General features: G+C 37.6%; 1 protein-coding gene across 5 annotated transcripts in view; it reads right to left on the bottom strand.

Annotated features, from left to right (window-relative positions):
• LOC138705052 (tubulin epsilon and delta complex protein 1-like) overlaps positions 1–20,502 on the bottom strand; it is a 46,227-nt gene that overhangs the window by 13,502 nt on the left and 12,223 nt on the right. For all 5 annotated transcript variants that reach the window (XR_011333564.1, XM_069833627.1, XM_069833626.1 and 2 more), the window contains exon 3: positions 18,403–18,617. Coding sequence is in view for 4 of the 5 variants with exons in the window: in XM_069833627.1 (XP_069689728.1) it covers positions 18,403–18,617 (215 nt within the window). In the remaining variant the exon portion in view is untranslated. The remainder of the gene's footprint in view (positions 1–18,402; positions 18,618–20,502) is intronic.

The raw sequence follows: 20,502 nt of genomic DNA on the forward strand, positions 1-20,502 counted from the left end.
GTCAAATCGCACAGCAATAAAACACAATCTTCTCGGAAATGGTCGAATTTTTTTTCATGAATTCCAGACATCAAATAAGGAGACCCGTATTGTTTTATTTTTACAATTATTAATTATTTGTGTAGTTATGACTATCTGAAATTACGCAAATTATTCGCGCACTGTTACATAAACTCACTTGGAACTCTGTGTCTACAAATAATTGAGATTTTCAATTCGGCGCATTTTAAAGACTAAATACAACACTTTTTATCACTTTAGGCCTATCACAAATAAATTTAAAATTTGGCCTTATGTTTTAATCATTTCTTTTTCAAAGCAAAATTACTATATTAAATAGCCAAGTTAAAAATCTGAAAAAATTATAGACTTGTTCCCTGATGTATTATCTGTAAACTACTGCATTCAGAAATGTGGGATTTGCATACATACATTTGTAACAATTTAGTTTCCGGAGACATGCACGCACTCGCGATTCCCAGCTAATGAACTACTTGCAGCCATAGCATAGAAGGCTGCTCACGGAAAGTTTTACGAAATCCCCCATTGCATATACTAACTGATCTCGCCACACTACAAAAGAACATCACATGATTAATACCTTAAGGAACAGTAAATATCTAAAGTTATTTTATTATTGTCAGCGCAGTTAAGAGGGGGAGCCCTTCATAAGCTCTATGTTTATATTGTAATATTGCCAAGTGTTTAACGATAGCAAGGCTGGGTAAGGCAGTAAACTTTATGGCAGTAAACAGATGGCAGGAGACAAAATATAGAATAGAAAAATAATTAGTCAGGGTTTGAATTTCACTGAGTGACGTGACTTCTATACAACATGAGTAAAGGTAAAGATCACATAATATATAACAATTGTTTAAATCCACTTGACCTTCCTAATCACGCTTTTAAAAAGAAAAGAACACTAAGATGCATAAGTCGCAATTTATTGATAAAGCTCAATTTAAAGGAGTCTTTGAATGTGCGAATATGTGATTCGTTCCGAAAAAAATCTATCTACTTCCGGATAGGTCAGGTCAAATTACATGTGAAGCCGGTAGCTCTTGTGATATTAGTAAACATGAATCAAATGAAACAGCGGACAGAGAAAGTGATTATCCCAGTTCTTCTTCTAGCAGTTATATGGATACAGCACTAGAAATCAGTAATATTGAGGAATTAAACAAGAGTTTGATGTCAATAGAATCTCCTATCAACAAAACAAAAAATGATACCCCCGTGAAAAGTTTCAAAAAGTAAAAGGCTCTCTAGCAGGTAAAGTTTTTCATGTAGAAGATGCATTGCCATCCCTTCAAAAGTCAGCCATATTATATTTTTGACGGAATGCAAAGAAAATGTACAACCTGAAAATTACATAGTTATTGCAGACTTTTCTGAAAATTATTCATTTGTAATACAAGATTCAGTACAAGGTGTGCATTGGAACAAATGCCAAGACACAATACATCCTTTCGTAGTATATTTCAAAGGAGCTACAGAAATTCGTCACAAAAGTATTGTTGTCATCTCAGAAAGCATGAAATATGACACCAATTCCTTCCACTTTTTTCAATCTGAAGCAATCAATTTCTTAAAGCAAGAATTCAATGATATGAAAAAAATCATTTACTTTTCTGATGGATCAAGTTAACAATACAAAAACAAATAAAATTTTAAAAATAATTGCTTACATGAAGACGATTATGGAATTAGTGCTGAATGACACTTCTTTGCAACGTCGCATGGTAAAGATCCACGTGGTGACATTGGAGGAACTGTTAAAAGACTTGCCACGAGAGCAACCTATACAAGATCCTATAACAACACCAACAAAAAAAGAAAATGTTTAATTTGTCACAAAAAAACATTTCTAAAGTGTCATTTATATTTTGTCCATTGAATAAGCACAAAAACCACACTGAAAATTTGCAAGCCAGTTACCACAATCTAAAACCAATAACTGATACATTAAAATTACATTCTTTCATTCCGTTGTCAAAAACTGAAGATTTAGTAAAACAATTTGCTTTCAAGAAAGAAGGTAGCCGAATGAAAATTTAAAGTGTAGTGTGAATGAAAACAAACGTTTAAAAAGCATAATGCACACATATTTGAAGATATCATAATAAGTAAATTAGCAGTTTTTCAAGTGACTTGATCCGTACTGGGTGTAATCTTGCAATGTTCAGTCGATCATCCAGCACCGATAAACCTCCCAGCGTGATACAACGCTTCCCGTCCACTGCTGCTGCATCGACCGCTACACATTGTATCGTAAGTAATTAAATTTCCATTAAACTATTGGAGATCCCATTGTGATTTTTTATCGAATTATTAAGAATACTTCAGTGCACCTAGTTGCATTTTTTTTAGATTTTTAATATGGCTATTTCACATTGATATCTAACTTTTAAAAATTGAATCATAAAAAAATATTTATAATAATTATATTAAAATTAGTTAGTAAATATTTAACAAAAGACAATATTTTAAGTGTTTAAATGCATTTTTCAAAAAAATTTTAACATCAATATTCTCGGAAATATGATGCTTTAAATGTTGTATTGTGCGACATTTTTAACGAATTTTAACATGCAATATTTTAAAAACATGTGGACTTAGGAGGAAATAAAAATACACTTGTTGGTTTATTAGACCCATAGAGTTGGTAAAAAAAAAAATATAAACGCAATCAGAAATATGAAGGTCAAAATTTGTATAATTTTGTGCGATTTGAAGTGGAATGACTCTTCTATCACTTACTTATGAACTGAGTTGGTGCGGGTTTGTGCTTGTGTGTACAATTTGATCAATGATCAGCTACTGTTTCAAACGTTTTCGTTTTTGATATCTGTTTTTCAAGATGAGTCCAAATAATGGTGCATCGCAAAGAAAATACAGTCTGTGTGAGGCTGCTATTACACTATCAAAGTTAATCTTGGAATGTAGGCTTTCACGGCCGGCATTGATAGGATGCGTATTTTCCGGGCTAGAGGGCCGTGGTCTGTCGGTGTTACAACCAAACGTTTCGTCCACTATTCCGGTGGACATCTTCAGTGGCGTGGTACACGTGTGTGGAGAGATCTGCTGTGTGTATCAGGAACTGGCATTGAGACTGGTAGCACGTCGCTATTTAAGGTGTGGGGCTGTTGTTGCTTGTCGTCGCCGCGGTCTGCACTAGTGGCTTCGGTGTTCTGATTGTTTGTGGTAGTGTCTAAATGTCGGAGAAAGGATTTGATGTGTGTGGTTCTGAGGGCCAGATACCAAGCTTTGTTGACCTTGAGTCCTTCCTCTTGATTAAAGTTATTTTTGTGTTTATGAATCTCAATAGCTTCCCGATGTAACCTGGCATAGAAGTGTGGCGTACTGCTTAGGATGTCGGTGTCTGGAACCTGATGTTGTGATCCCCATCATTATAAGCATGCTCGGCTACGGCTGACTTGTCCACGTAACCTAGACGGCAGTTCCTTCTATGCTCGGTGATTCGGGTCTTGAAGCTACGCTGTGTTGTACCTATGTACACTGACCCACAGGAACACGGGATTCTATATACTACAGTTGATGAAAGTCGGTCATGTTTGTCCTTGACACACCGTAAGCAGTTACGAGTCTGCCTAGTAGGAGTGAAAATTGTCTCCACGTTGTGTTGTTGTATCTTGCTGATCCGGTCTATAACTTGTCTGTAGTATGGAAGAAAAACCGTGCCTCTCTTGGTTTGGCCTTGTCTCGGATCAGTTGGTGTTTGCCGTCTTGGTTTTAAGGCTCTTTTAATTTTTGCTGTGGAGTAGCCATTGGCCTCCAGTGTAGACATGAGGTGGCCAATTTCCTGTTTTAGATGTTGTGGATCAGAGATCCGATTGGCCCGGTTGAAGAGAGTTTTCATCATCACCCGCTTCTGCTTGGGGTGGTGTTTTGAGTCGTGAAGATATCTGTCAGTGTGGGTGGGTTTCCTGTAGACTTTGTGACCGAGAGAACCATTCTCCTTCCTGTAGACCATAACATCAAGGAAGGGTAACTGACCATCCTTCTCTGTCTCCATGGTGAATTGAATCTGTGTGTGGTGGCTGTTCAGATGGATTAGGAAGTCCTCGAGGGCTTGTCTTCCATGGTTCCAGATGACGAAAGTATCGTCCACGTATCTGAACCAACAGGCAGGCTTAAGTGCCGCAGACTCCAAGGTCGCCTCCTGAAAGGATTCCATGTAGAAATTAGCCACTACAGGACTGAGAGGACTCCCCATGGCCACTCCGTCTGTCTGTTCGTAGAACATCTGTGACCATTGGAAATATGTGGTAGTCAAAACATGTCTGAAGAGAGCCACGATGTCTTCAGAAAAGATGTCGCCTAGTCGTTCTACGGTGTCGCTGACCGGTACTCTAGTGAACAGTGAAACCACATCAAAACTCACTAGAATGTCCTGTGGTTCGACAACCAGCATCTTGAGTCTCTCGATGAAGTGGTTCGAGTCCTTAATGTGGGAGCTCGTTTTTCCTATGTATGGATTCAAGAGGTTGGTGAGATATTTTGCCAATGTGTAGGTCAGGGAACCAATACTGTTGACAATAGGGCGGAGTGGTACCTCCGGTTTGTGGATCTTCGGTAGGCCGTATAATCTAGATGGTAGTGCCTCGGAGTTTCTGATAGAGCGTTGTAATTCTGCTGGGATTGACGACTTCTTGATGAGTGTGTTGGTTTTCTTAACAAGAACCGCCGTTGGATCCCGAGAGAGTACTCTGTATGTGCTGATCTTCTGGTCATAGTCCTTGGTGTTCATGTCCACAGTAGCATTGCCTTTGTCCGCTGCTAGGACAACGATGTTCTTGTTGGCGTTGAGTGTTCTTAATGCTTCTCTTTCGTTGCTGGTCAGATTACTCTTTGGAGACCCGGCGTGTTGTATGACTCTGGCCGTTTCCCATCGGATTTCTTCAGCTGCATCGTCCACTAGTCCCCTTATACGGGGAGGACACTTACCGACTAGTTCGGCGACTGGAAGTACTACATAAGAAGAAGGCTCAATTATTGAGCTCTCTGACCTTTCTACAATGCTGCCGAGACACGGGAATCATTCCACGGTTCCTAAGAATGAGATGCCAACAACTAACGCCACAGCCACACCGCATCTATAACCGGACAGAAAAGGCCCTTCTGAGGGCTCGCATACATCAGACACGACGAGTTTTATTTATTTATTTTATTTTTTATTTTATTGGGTTATTTTACGGCGCTGTATCAACATCTAGGTTATTTAGCGTCTGAATGAAATGAAGGTGATAATGCCAGTGAAATGAGTCCGGGGTCCTGCACCGAAAGTTACCCAGCATTTGCTCGTATTGGGTTGAGGGAAAACCCCGGAAAAAACCTCACCCAGGTAAGTTGCCCCAACCGGGATTCGAACCCGGGCCACCTGGTTTCGCGGCCAGATGCGCTGACCGTTACTCCACAGGTGTGGACTCAGACACGACGAGAACTAGCTATTAACGAGAGTAACTTATACACACTCCATCTACAACTCAGCAGCATTATCAATGATAAAGATTGGATAGACATCGATAAGATTACATACAATGTCATGCAGTCACGATTACTACAAATTTCCAACAGACACAAGAGAAGTTTAGGAACCTCACGGTAAACAAGAAGTCGTCACGGACCCTGGACTCCACACGGACAGTTGTGAATCTCTCAGATGGTCAACTTTCACCGGGCGAAATAGCAGTTCTATCCAAGGGAGGAAATTACGCTATTACTTCTAGACATCTACTGATTGAGGATATCATTGCCAACATCGAATCAGGGATAAGGGGACTAGTGGACGATGCAGCCGAAGAAATCCGATGGGAAACGGCCAGAGTCATACAACACGCTGGGTCTCCAAAGAGTAATCTGACCAGCAACAAAAGAGAAGCATTAAGAACACTCAATGCCAACAAGAACATTGTTGTCCTAGCAGCGGACAAAGGCAATGCTACTGTGAACATGAACACCAAGGACTATGACCAGAAGATCAGCACATACAGAGTACTCTCTCGGGATCCAACGGCGGTTCTTGTTAAGAAAACCAACACACTCATCAAGAAGTCGTCAATCCCAGCAGAATTACAACGCTCTATCAGAAACTCCAAGGCACTACTACCTAGATTATACGGCCTACCAAAGACCCACAAATCGGAGGTACCACTCCGCCCTATTGTCAACAGTATTGGTTCCCCGACCTACGCATTGGCAAAATATCTCACCAATCTCTTGAATCCATACATAGGAAAAACGAGCTCCCACATTAAGGACTCCAACCACTTCATCGAGAGACTCAAGATGCTGGTTGTCGAACCACAGGACATTCTAGTGAGTTTTGATGTGGTTTCACTGTTCACTAGAGTACCGGTCAGCGACACCGTAGAACGACTAGGCGACATCTTTTCTGAAGACATCGTGGCTCTCTTCAGACATGTTTTGACTACCACATATTTCCAATGGTCACAGATGTTCTACGAACAGACAGATGGAGTGGCCATGGGGAGTCCTCTCAGTCCTGTAGTGGCTAATTTCTACATGGAATCCTTTCAGGAGGCGACCTTGTAGTCTGCGGCACTTAAGCCTGCCTGTTGGTTCAGATACGTGGACGATACTTTCGTCATCTGGAACCATGGAAGACAAGCCCTCGAGGACTTCCTAATCCATCTGAACAGCCACCACACACAGATTCAGTTCACCATGGAGACAGAGAAGGATGGTCAGTTACCCTTCCTTGATGTTATGGTCTACAGGAAGGAGAATGGTTCTCTCAGTCACAAAGTCTACAGGAAACCCACCCACACTGACAGATATCTTCACAACGACTCAAAACACCACCCCAGGCAGAAGCGGGCGATGATGAAAACTCTCTTTGACCGGGCGAATAGGGTCTCTGATCGACAACATCTAAAACAGGAAATTGGTCACCTCATGTCTACACTGGAGGCCAATGGCTACTCCACAGCAAAAATTAAAAGAGCCTTAAAACCAAGACGGCAAATACCATCTGATCCGAGACAAGGCCAAACCAAGAGAGGCACGGTTTTTCTTCCATACTACAGACAAGTTATAGACCGGATCAGCAAGATACAACAACACAACGTGGAGACAATTTTCACTCCTACTAGGCAGACTCGTAACTGCTTACGGTGTGTCAAGGACAAACATGACCGACTTTCATCAGCTGTAGTATATAGAATCCCGTGTTCCTGTGGGTCAGTGTACATAGGTACAACACAGCGTAGCTTCAAGACCCGAATCACCGAGCATAGAAGGAACTGCCATCTAGGTTACGTGGACAAGTCAGCAGTAGCCGAGCATCAGGTTCCAGGACACCGAAATCCTAAGCAGTACGCCACACTTCTATGCCAGGTTACATCGGGAAGCTATTGAGATTCATAAACACAAAAATAACTTTAATCAAGAGGAAGGACTCAAGGTCAACAAAGCTTGGTATCTGGCCCTCAGAACCACACACATCAAACTCTTTCTCCGACAATTAGACACTACCACAAACAATTAGTACACCGAAGCCACTAGTGCGGACCGCAGCGACGACGACAAGCAACAACAGCCCCACACCTTAAATAGCGACGTGCTACCAGTCTCAATGCCAGTTCCTGATAAACACAGCAGATCTCTCCATACACGTGTACCACGCCACTGAAGATGTCCACCGGAATAGTGGACGAAACGTTTGGTTGTAACACCGACAGACCACGGCCCTCTAGCCCGGAAAATACGCATCCTACTATCAAAGTTCTTTGAGAAAGAATATTATGATAAAATATTTCAACAAAGATCTTTAATAACAGATAGGATTTGTGGTATATTACACTACATAAAATCTTTTCAAAAGATTTGATCAAACATAACCTAAAATTAGGAACAAATCTCTCCTAACACTTGTTCCACAATAATGAACATGTGTTCTGTGGATTTGTTTATACTAATATTTACACGTTACGTTTATAACACCATGAATAAAGAACACTATTATGCTTGTTTAGCTACAATTAGTTTAATTATTAAAATATGCATGTTACTGAGAAAGAAACGCCTTTGGGTTAAACTCCTGATCACAGTACAAAAATTTGTGGTCTGGGGTGAAACCATAGATTGAAAAACGTGATGAAAGAGGTATACATCAGAACTTATTGAAAGAGCTACAATGAAAGGACTTGAAAAGTTATACAAATTATTACTTACTTACTTACAAATGGCTTTTAATGAACCCACAGGTTCATTGCCGTCCTACATAACCCCACCATCAGTCCCTATCTCATGCAAGATTAATCCAGTCTCTATCATCATATCCTACCTTCCTCAAATCTATTTTAATATTGTCCTCCCATCTACGTCTTGGCTTCCCCAAAGGTGTTTTTCCCTCCGGCCTCCCAACTAACACTCTATATGCATTTCTGGATTTGCCCATATAATATTAATATTATATTATACATTTTTTTTTTTTTTACATTTCATTTCCTTCATACTCCGATATCAAAATTTTTGTGGTAGCAACAGTCCAGTTATATTTGTGTTCCGTTATATTTGTTTCACGGCATAGAAATATTTTATCAAAGAAAACAAGCTGCACTTACATTTTATAAAAGATCTTTTATCAAAGGAACTTTTATAAAAGAAACCCCATTACACTGTCATATATTGTATAATAAGTATTTTATAAAAGATCATTGCCAAAAAAACTTTGATAGCGTAATAGCAGCCCAGAAAAACTTCATTACAGACACCGGCTGTGAAAGCATACATTCTAAAATATATCTCTCTAGAGAAAAAGTAGTGAAAGAGAAAATCGCTGCTAGAAAGTTTAAAAATACAGAGTCGGATGGAAATTTTAAAAAGTACCATAGGGATAGTTTTTAAATCTGTGTTCGATAGCAGTGGAAAATATTTTAATTTTGTAATGTGTCCGGTATGCTCATGCCACACGCCAAGCGAAAGTACAACCAATCCAGGCAAACAGGAAAGCAATCAACTGGTGGGATAATGTCAGTGCAGTGCTGAGACAAGTCATGAGCAGTGTGGTGGGCTAAGGTGGGCTGCGAAGCTCAGCGCGATGGGCTAGGAAGCGGCCCCACCAAGCAGTGTTGGTCTTGGGTGGGCTGGGCTGCTTACACATTAGGACTGACAGTGCTGAGTGGTGGGCCAGCCTGCAGGACTCTGTTCCTATCTTCTGTTTATCATATGTATAAACCATATTTTGTATGTTAGGAGGCAAAGTCATCATGCCAAAATTAGAATTAACCAAAACATGTTTCTCGATACATTACTGTTTGCCAACGATCAGGTTCTTATCACTAAAACAGAGGATGATCTATAAAAACTGTTTATAATCTACAAATAATTGCTTCAGATTTCAATATGGAAATCTCAACAGGGAAAACAAAAATCATGGCACTTTTAGGACAAGATCCAATTCTAAGTAAAATCATGATAAATAATAAACTAATTGAATGTGTCAATTCATGTAACTATTTAGGCTACAATTTTTCTTATATTACTGATGAAGATACGTCAAACAAAGTACTTAAATTTATAAAAATCACTGCAGTAATCAATACCGTCTTCAAATCCTTCCAAGTTCAAAAACATACGAGGCTAAAAGTCTATAAAACACTAGCTCGACCAGTTCTGACTTATGGCAGTGAGGTATGGACAATCAGAAAAGCTGATGAGAAAAGGCTAACAGTAGCTGAAATGAGGTTTAAGAGACAGCAGGATGCTCATTGTTCGAACACTGCAAAAAATAAAGACATACTGAAACAACTAAAAATTGATCCTATAGTTCATTTTGTTCAACAATATAGACTTCAGTGAAAGAGACATACCGAAAAAATAGATCCCACTAGATGGCCTAGACAAATTCTTACCTATGTACCAAGAAGGAGGAGAAATTTGGGAAGACCACGAAAATGCTGGCATGAGACCGTAACAAATCCACTAAGGTCCAACACGTAAGAAGAAGAAGAAGAAGACGAAGAAGAAGAAGAAGAAGATGATGATGATGATGAAGAAGAGTAATGTGTGAGAATGAGTGTTCATAATATCACAATAATTGAAATACCGTATTTACAATTTATTTTTCCGTATTCTTTGATTATGAATAAAGAATGAAAGTTAGAAAAAAAAATTAGTAAAAGTTGTTTCATTTTAGAAATTCTATCCAAGCATACCCTACCTGACCGAGATTCTCATTTCGAAATTAAAAGTTTACCCCGATAATCCTTACTTACTTCTGGTTGTCCCAGAAAATGGAAATACTACCAATCAATTCATTATATAGGCTTCATTACTGAAATTTTTCGCGAACACACAGTAGTTTTCGAGAAAAATGGCTGTATACATTAGACACAGGGACTTACAAACAATAACGCAGTCTAAAAAGCATCATTTTATTGCCTCAAATAGCAAATTTAATGCAATTACAAACATCATCTCATCAAAAAGCTCATTCTCTGAAATCAACTCAAATGAATATAATGTCGAATATTTCACATGAGAAAACCGGATTGTAATTTAGAATAAATTATGATAAACAGGCAGGATTTTCCCCACTATATCAATATGAACTACATTAAGAAAACACTGTCCAAATACACAGAGGAAATGTTTCAAACAGAAGATAAAGACATATACATCATGTTCCACTTACAGAGATCGAAAAATAACTGACAGTTTCAAGTGTAAATAATGATTTTATAACATAACTTGATAAATTAAAATCATTAGTACCAGTTGCAGAAGACACAGCCTGCAGTATATATTGACTACACCCCAACTCTGGCTACTAGCAACAGGCATCTACAATGAACACCGATCAAAATACCCCTCATTTCTCGTGAAAAACAAGTGAAGAGACTACAGTGAACTATAGTGGACTTTATGTTGTCAGCAAACAGCTGGATACATTAAGGAGATTGATTGATAACATAATTTGATGGAAAAACTCTCAAGAGTTTCAGAGAAGAACCTCGAGTTACCCTGCAGACACCTAAATGGTACTCAACCTCCTGCCAAGTGTTCTGTAACATTGTGGAGTGACTAGCGCAGCTGCATTTGTAATATCAACTCTACTATGTTGGTCACAATGCCCTTCACGAAGCCTCAGAAAAAAAAGTCAATGAGGGATCAGGTTGGGTGACTTACGTAGCCAGACAAGGGATCCTCCTCTTCTGAACAACCTATTGAGAAAGCTAGCATCCAAGAAGCCATCCACTGCTTCATAGCAATGGGGTGGAGCACAGTCGACTCTAATAGAAGGTCGGAAGGTGGAAACTTGGCAACATGTGCATCAGGCATCAATCTTCTTACGAGCGCGTGATATATGCGATTTAAGCCTTGCTTTCGCTTATTGAAAAGTACCTAAATAGTATGCTGAGTTTTTCTTTTTAAGTTCTGACATGAAATCAGCCAAGTATGGATTTATAAAACATTTGAAGCTGCAGACGATATAGAATCAGAAAGAAACGAAATGGTAGATGACCGGCAGCTCTATTCTTTAGAGTTATCCAAAAACCTGATAATTTTAGCTTTGAAGCTGATACATCCGGCCTTCTAAACATATCAGCTTATGCCTCTTTCAAGGTATCCTCATATTCTAGTTACCTTGGGTATCCTCAAAACTACAATGCTCACTTTGTATTGATTACTTGGTAGGGAAAGGAACTGACAATCAAGATATTTATTTTGACACTTTGAATCGAGGACTTTAATCTTCCTTCAGATTTTGTACTTTACATTGCACAGTTGCCTACTGCATTGTAAATACATAGATTTCTAACAGTGTTAATGAAGAAACCTATGTAAAATGTGGAAATCAAAAGAAGTTGTTGAAGTTACTCTCAAAAACAGTATTGTGTAGTGATGTTGGCTTTGTAAACATGTATGCACACATGCGATGGAATAAGTTAAACTTGCTGATAAAATACTTTCATCCATTATGAACATGGTTAAATAATAATATTCAAAGGCAAGGAATGATATAGTTGTCAGTAAAGCTGTGTATGGTAAGAGAAAATTGCAGACATTTTTAGAAAGAGTTGAAAAATATAGGCCTAAATAAGATAAAACGTATTTAATAGTGTACGGCCTAGGCCTAGGAATTGTACAGTATATGTTGAGAACTGCATGTAATGTAATGGCATGATGTTTTGATAAATAATATAGAACTGCCGTATAGATGTTGGAAATAAGATAAAAATATCTAATAATAAAGAAATGATTCCTTGTAAGATATCTATAGTACCTTTTTATAAATGAATATTACTGAAGTTTGAAAAAAATGGCCTAGCCTAACTGGATAGATCCATTAATTCTGGCTGAAAACCAATGTATGCCAATGACCTAAATAAATTACAATGTATCAAAATGTGTTTAATATTCACGCCTATGAATCGTACGTGTTTGAGTTTTGTACATAATGTAATGGAATATTTTTATAAATAATATAAAACCTTAGCATGTGGGAAATAACGAGAAAAATAATGAAGACACGTCATACCACTTACGGATCCTTGTATTAAATTACAGCAATTTTTTAAGAGATGACATTATTGAAGATTTTAAAAATATATAAGAGGATTACTTTACTTTGTTGCAAATGTAGCTATAATTATACCTATTTATAGTCCGTAATGTATTATACTGACTCGTTGCACGATGTATGGTTAACTTTTTAATGGTTTTCTTCTGATATTAACATTAAAACTCTCTGGTTCTGTTAGTGAAGTATGACAGCAGTATGACTGACAACAGCAGACGACACAGTGTTGCCAAGTTGAGCCTTCCGACCTTCTACTAGAGTCAACCATAGGTGGAGCCCCATGTTGCTGAAAAAACTGATCCTGGGGGGAGTTGGACAGCAACAAAAGTTCTGCAATGTGTTCAGATACATATTTCCTGTAACTGCCACATCAATGAAGAAGAATTGTCCAATGACAGAATCCTCTACTGAATGACCCCAGGCTTGTTTCCAAGTTAAGTCTAGAGATACCAAGGTATTTTAAATAACATGCAGTATCAAGAGAGGGAGGGGGAAGGGGAGAAGGAGGGAGAAGGGGAGAGGGAGGGGGAAGGGGCGAGGGAGGAGGTATTTTGTGACTACAAAAATGTTTAATTTTGAACAATTTTTTTTATATTTATTATTAGCAAATAGTAAGTACTATAATAGAAAAATTAAAATATCACTAAATTTTTGGACAATTACTTCAACATAACAGTCTGGAAAATGTTACGCATCACTTTCTTTACACTCATCGTTCAAATACTGAACAGATCAGTTTTATTACAAAAATGCTTAACTTAGTTTTGAACACTTTTTTTTTAATTTGCAATCAGCAAATAGTATGTACTATAATAAAAGAGAAAAATTGAAATTACTTTAACAAGGGAGAATAATTTTTGTCCACTTACACATATTTTCATATTTTAGTAAAACTATCCGTGGAAACGATTAAACAACAGCACAATAAGATAGAAGGATTCATAACTGACAATAAATAATATTTTTATATTTTTAATATTTTATCAATGACATATTGTGGCACCTGTCTGGAATATTCCATTCGCATTGGGGAGTTGTGTGCGCATCTGGCAAGAAAGGAAGGTGCGGGAAAACGGAAACACACAAACCCCTGATGCTAGCAGCAGTACAGAGCTAGGGGGGGAGAATAGCTACTGTGGCTGGGCGGAAGTAAGGATGCATCTGGAAGCGGATTGTTGTGGAGGTCCAGAAGCTTTGAGATGTAGAACATTCTGGATGTTCATGGTAAATAGTTGCTGACGAAAGTCAGTCTACGAGTGAGTCTTCCAGCAAGGAAGCAGCCTTCGAGACCGGGGTTCGACATGTGGTGGACCACAACTGGGGAGACTCGAGTTCGATGTGTCGTGGACCGTAGCTGGAAGACTGGGGTTCAACGTGCAATGAACTTGAGTGAGTCGGTAACTGTGACTCCACCAGGCAAGTGCAACATAGTTCAGAAGACCTGAGTTCGATGTGCAGTGAACTTCTAGAGTGAGCTAGAAGAATTAGCCAAGGCAAGCAAACTGTGAATTGATAGTTATGTTCTGCACATAGTGCTTTGTGAAGATTAATTGAAATTAGGAGTACATTGTTGTTCTTCTCAATAATACACGTGTATTGTCATTGTCGCTGTGTGGGGTGCATTAACGACTACTCTGTTGCTGTGTTGAGTGGAATACCCATTGTTGTAGGGTGAATTATTAGATATAAAAGTCACATTGTTATCAGGTGAGTGGCGGTAAAAATAAAATAAAAAGTCACAATATTTAAAATGCAAATTTTGAAGAAGGTGGGCACAAAGTACCCCTTCATCCCGTTGGTATTGCTCTGGTTAAACATTGGTGCGCATGAGCATGAACATGCACATTCAGCTGTTTTTAAACCACTGTTACATAAATTTGGACATTTTCTGCTCGTGTCAGATGTAAATAGCAACAATATCTTCATCTGATTTTAAATGGTTAGCATTTATTTCTCGATCCCTCTAAACAGAACACAGTGTATATGAAAGACAATATTACAAGAAAATCACTACTAATATTGTAGGACCCTAACAATAATGAAATAAGAGCTAAATGTTTAAATAGTCTCTTCATTCCCAAATTTCTTTCACGTTATCACAGGGTTGTCTTAACAACATTATAGGCCCCCAAACCAAGCAGTGCATTTATTGGTACCTCTGACAAAGTCAGTGTCTTGACTGACTTACTTACTGGCTTTTAAGGATCCCGGAGATTCATTGCTGCCCTCACATAAGCCCGCCATTGGTCCCTATCCTGAGTACGATTAATCCAGTCTCTAGCATCATATCCCACCTCCCTTAAATCCATTTTAATATTATCTTCCCATCTACATCTCGGCATCCCCAAAGGTCTTTTTCCCTCCGGCCTCCCAACTAACAATCTATATGCATTTCTGAATTCGCCCATATGTGCTACATGCCCTGCACATCTCAAACGTCTGGATTTAATGTTCCTAATTATGTCAGGTGAAGAATACAATGCATGCAGCTCTGCGTTGTGTAACTTTCTCCATTCTCCTGTAACTTCATCCCTCTTAGCCCCAAATATTTTCCTAAGCACCTTATTCTCAAACACCTTTAACCTATGCTCCTCTCTCAAAGTGAGAGTCCAAGTTTCACAGCCATATAGAACAACCGGTAATATAACTGTTTTATAAATTCTAACTTTCAGATTTTTTGACAGCAGACTAGATAACAAAAGCTTCTCAACCGAATAATAACAGGCATTTCCAATACTTATTCTGTGTTTAATTTCCTTCCGAGTGTCATTTATATTTGTTACTGTTGCTCCAAGATATTTAAATTTTTCCACCTCTTCGAAGGATAAATCTCCAATTTTTATAGTTCCATTTCGTACAATATTCTGGTTACGAGAAATAATCATATACTTAGTCTTTTTGGGATTTACTTCCAACCCTTTGCTTTACTTGCTTCAAGTAGAATTTCCGTGTTTTCCCTAATCGTTTGTGGATTTTCTCCTAACATATTCATGTCATCCGCATAGACAAGAAGCTGATGTAACCTGTTCAATTCCAAACCCTCTGTATTATCCTGAACTTTCCTAATGGCATATTCTAGAGCGAAGTTAAAAAGTAAAGGTGATAGTGCATCTCCCTGCTTTAGCCCACAGTGAATTGGAAAAGCATCAGATGGAAACTGGCTTATACGGACTCTGCTGTAAGTTTCACTTAGACACATTTTAACTAATCGAACTAGTTTCTTGGGAATACCAAATTCAATAAAAATATTATATAAAACTTCTCTCTTAATCGAGTCATATGCCTTTTTGAAATCTATGAATAACTGATGCACTGTACCCTTATACTCCCATTTTTTCTCCAATATCTGTCGAATACAAAAAATCTGATCAATAGTCGATCTATTACGCCCGAAACCACACTGATGATCCCCAATAATTTCATCTACATTTATGGAGTTAATCTTCTCAAAAGGATATTCGACAAAATTTTGTACGACGTCAAAAAAAAAGTGATATTCCTCGAGAGTTACAGTTAGTCTTGTTACCCTTCTTAAGAATAGGTACGATTATGAACTCCTTCCATCGTTCTGGTACAATTTCCTTTTCCCAAATTGCAAGTACAAGTTTATAAATTCGCTAGATAATGCGCTTCCACCTTCTTGTATTAATTCTGCTAGAATATGATCAATACCTGGAGGCTTGTACTTTTTCAGACTTTCTATCGCAATTTCGGTGTTTTGACATTAAAAGAAACATGATGTATAGCAAATATGAGTCTATGCAAATGTTTGGACAATATAACATAAGCCTTGAACTTGAAAAGTAAATTCAACATAAAAATGCCACTTGGTTGGTAAATCATACACAGAGATAACACAGATGCACATTATGAAACTGACAGGAATTATTTATTACTGATGAAGAGTTCAACGCAAACAATTGCGAAATTTCTTTTGCAGACAATTCCTTTATAATAAATGGCTTGAAGTCAGCGGTTTTCAGGATGTCATTTTCCATAGCCTACACATGAGTGAAAGCTAATTCAAACGGTGCTAAGCCATTGTGCTGTGAAGCAAAGCTGATTTTTTTATCAGTTTCAATACTGAAAATTAACATTCTCCTGTACAGTTGATCACCATCATGTACACGAACACACTGAGTGAAATTTCAACATTGGGAAAGACAGATGTCAGGTTGTTCGAAATTATTTTTTTGTACAATGCAGGGAGAGTACCACAATTTTCATCAAGAACAAAGTACTGCTTGAAATGCTCATTTAAAAGGCCACAATAATCAAGGACTTTGTGATACACATTACCCAGATATTCATACTTTTTGTTTAGCTCATCAGAACTTTTTGTTTTCATTTCACTGAAGAAGTAAAACAGTCTTGTAATCAATGAATAAGCTTCTGTACGTTTACGTTTTATCCTTTCAGGATTTAGAGAGTCCAGAACAGGAAGGAATATTTTATCTTGAACTTTTTACTTCTACTGAGAAGTACCAGTACCCTTCTTCTGATCTGTCACATCTATTAAGATATACACTTCGCAGTTGTTCTCGTTTTTGCACATCTCTATAATCTGAATTTGGACATCTACTTCTGGCTTTCAATTCGTATTCACTAAATTTGGTCTCTAATTTCCTTAAAATGAATTTTTAGAGGCTCAGGAAGATTTTTGGAACAATATTATGTTCACATCTTCTGACTGCAGGACCTCAGTTGTTTGTCCACTCTCTCAAGAACATCATTCCAAAGAATTGTGAGGAAGATAATTTCCAGGTTCTTAATTTTCTTGCTCAATCCTCTGTCTCTCGCCTTATGTTCTCTTCTGTGTTACATTCAAAACATTACAGTTAATTTTTGCTGAAAGGATTATTTACGAATTTCACAAACACATAATAAGTCTATGTAATCTTCATCTTACGACACATATACGTCCGTTGATGTGACATATTAATGAATTTAAATACTATTATAGTCACAATCATGCCATGGTATGAAAGAAAAATTTCACAACCTCGAGCGGGAATCGAACCTGCGACTTCCTGTACTCCGGTCAGGCGCTCTACCACTGAGCTATCGAGTTCGTCTCACGCCAAAGGCTTGGAATTATCCTTTCATACTGGCGACTCTGTCGCTGGAAGTCGCAGGTTCGATTCCCGCTCGAGGTTGTGAAATTTTTCTTTCATACCATGGCACGATTGTGACTATAATAGTATTTAAATTCATTAATATGTCACATCAACGGACGTATATACGTCACCAAACATCGTAAGATGAAGATTACACTTGTAAAGTTTCTTCACACCCATAAGCAGTGCTGACTAGATCAGACGCTATGGACAGTACTCTATAACAGAGTCGCCAGTATGAAAGGATAATTCCAAGCCTTTGGCGTGAGACGAACTCGATAGCTCAGTGGTAGAGCGCCTGACCGGAGTACAGGAAGTCGCAGGTTCGATTCCCACTCGAGGTTGTGAAATTTTTCTTTCATACCATAGCATGATTGTGACTAAAATTGTATTTAAATTCATTAATAAGTCTATAGTTTCTCTTTCCTCACTTCATTTTCTTTCACTTCGTCTAACACCTCACCAGTCAAATAGAATTCTTGGAACAGAAAAGCATTTGTGAATTATTATAAGTAGAATTTGTATTATGTAAGTCTTTTTATACAAGGTCATTTCGACGATAATTTTATGGTGATAGCACATAAGGAGAAGCCGCCATTGGTAGACACTTAAATCATTCATAATAACAATTTTAAATATATGTAAAAGGAAATTATATATTTCGGGATTGACATGCAATTCTTAACATACTGGTACCATTCTAAGTTACTTTACCTGAATGGTTTGAACATCAAATTCCATGTTCATTGAGGAGTCTCGTAATTTTTTTTCCGTAGATTTTTCTAGAAGATTTTCAACAAGCAGTAGCCAGCCTAGTGCTAACAAAAGTTCTCTGCTTCCTGAAGACATATCAGAAGGTAGGCAATAAAAGTCAATATTTTTGTACTCCAATGCGGCAAAACTCAGCTTCACAAAACGCACAACATCATCTGAAACAAACCAAACACAGAATACAGCATTACTGCTTCGTTTCAGGATCTTTATTTTATTATGAAGACTTCTAACTCACTTCATTATTTAATAAGCAGAAAAACCGTACACTTTTTTATTGCACAACAAAAATCTCTAACATAACTCTTATTCATTTCGATGTATAAAGAAAAAATCTATCACCTATGGTTAGATTAAAATGAACAATTATAGCATTTCGTAGTGTGAAATCACTTTTCACTCACAAAGTCTTCATTCACTTTACATAATTATCTTGCTTATACGCATGTATAATAGAAAACAGTAAATAAGAGTACTTTTCCATGTTCGTTAAGAAATTCTTCATAAACGAGGTGTCTTATGGAACAAATTATGGAAATTTCAAACTGTGTTGAATACAAATGTTTACAAACACAAACCTCTATAAGACTATTCACGTCCATAATCTTTTAATATTTATATAAAAACTTTTAATCAAAGCGCTGCACAAAGTAATTGTAAAAGACATTATAGAATCTAGAAATAACAGTATATGATTTCATTAAACTACAAAATTAAAACTTTTTAAACTCACATTTATTAAGCTATGAGGGCTGTTCAATAACGTATTATAATGATATCATACCTTTATTTATCTTCCAAATTTTTATGATTTTTCTCAGAACACTCCCCCACTGGTTGCAATACACTTGTCCCAATGTTGCCAGTCTTTAAAGACTTCGAAACTATTTTTTGACAGGTTTTTCAAAATTGCCTCTGCGGCCTTTGTCGGCACTTCCTAACATGGCAAACCTATGGCAAATGTAACTGTTCTACTTACAATAATTTAAAAGATAGATGCACATGTTGAAATAGATCTATTAAATGAAAATGAATGGTCCTTTCAGCCCCATTGTTAACTAATCCACTTTAGAAGCACTAGTACTAGTAAGTGCTTCTTCATTTTCATTATGGTATTGTCATGAGCATTCACTACTTTAATTGTTACAGGGACAGCTATTTTTTTTCAAACTTTTATATTACTTCAGCAATGAGATGATTGTTCCAATCTTTGCATACAGAATTTTGTATGTATGGGCTATATCCACAATTTCCTTATCTGTCTCAAAATAAGTCAAAATATTTAATTTAATTTAATATATCAACGAACTTTATTGATAGATATACTTCAATTCTTAAATTATCAATTGTGAAGACTAAATTCCCAGAACTGGCCACGAGCTTCTCAACATTATGTACCATTCTGATGTGTGACTGGATGTTTGAGATTGCGTGAATATCAATCACCCAGGAAAAAGGTACAGGTACATAATCTAAGAAAAATAATAATTAGTAAAATTTTATTGTCAATAAAATAATGGCTGAAGTTAGTCAAAGACCATGATCGAAGTTCCACTGTACACAGTGAACCATAATGGTCGCAGTCTGAAGGATCTAATTCCATACAGTCCACACTGCTAACCTCCAATTAGTCTTCTTGCACTCCAATACTTTTGCATCATTGTAGTGCATTTTAGACAAAATTGTAGCCATTTTTACATGAGCATCAACTTTTTATAATATGGCGGCTACAAAAACTCATTCACAACCCCTAGAGTGTCTGGAAGACCGAAGACCACACCTGTCTTTGGTCTATGGATCTTCGGACCTAGTTATAAGGATTCTTGGAGTCCTAAAACAATTTCCACCTTCGTCACTTGTGCGACACTACAAGTTGTGGTAGGACAGCATTTCCTCCATTTCTGGTGATACAGTTAGACTGCTGTGACTCAGTCCCCAGAGCCTTCTTTGTAAAAAAAAAAAAGTTGCACATGTGTCACATCATTTATAGAATGCAGCTTATTTAGATCACTGTGTCCATCTTCTTCCCTCTTCACACCCAGT

Source organism: Periplaneta americana, chromosome 8 (assembly GCF_040183065.1).
Source record: "Periplaneta americana isolate PAMFEO1 chromosome 8, P.americana_PAMFEO1_priV1, whole genome shotgun sequence".
Lineage (NCBI taxonomy): Eukaryota > Metazoa > Arthropoda > Insecta > Blattodea > Blattidae > Periplaneta > Periplaneta americana.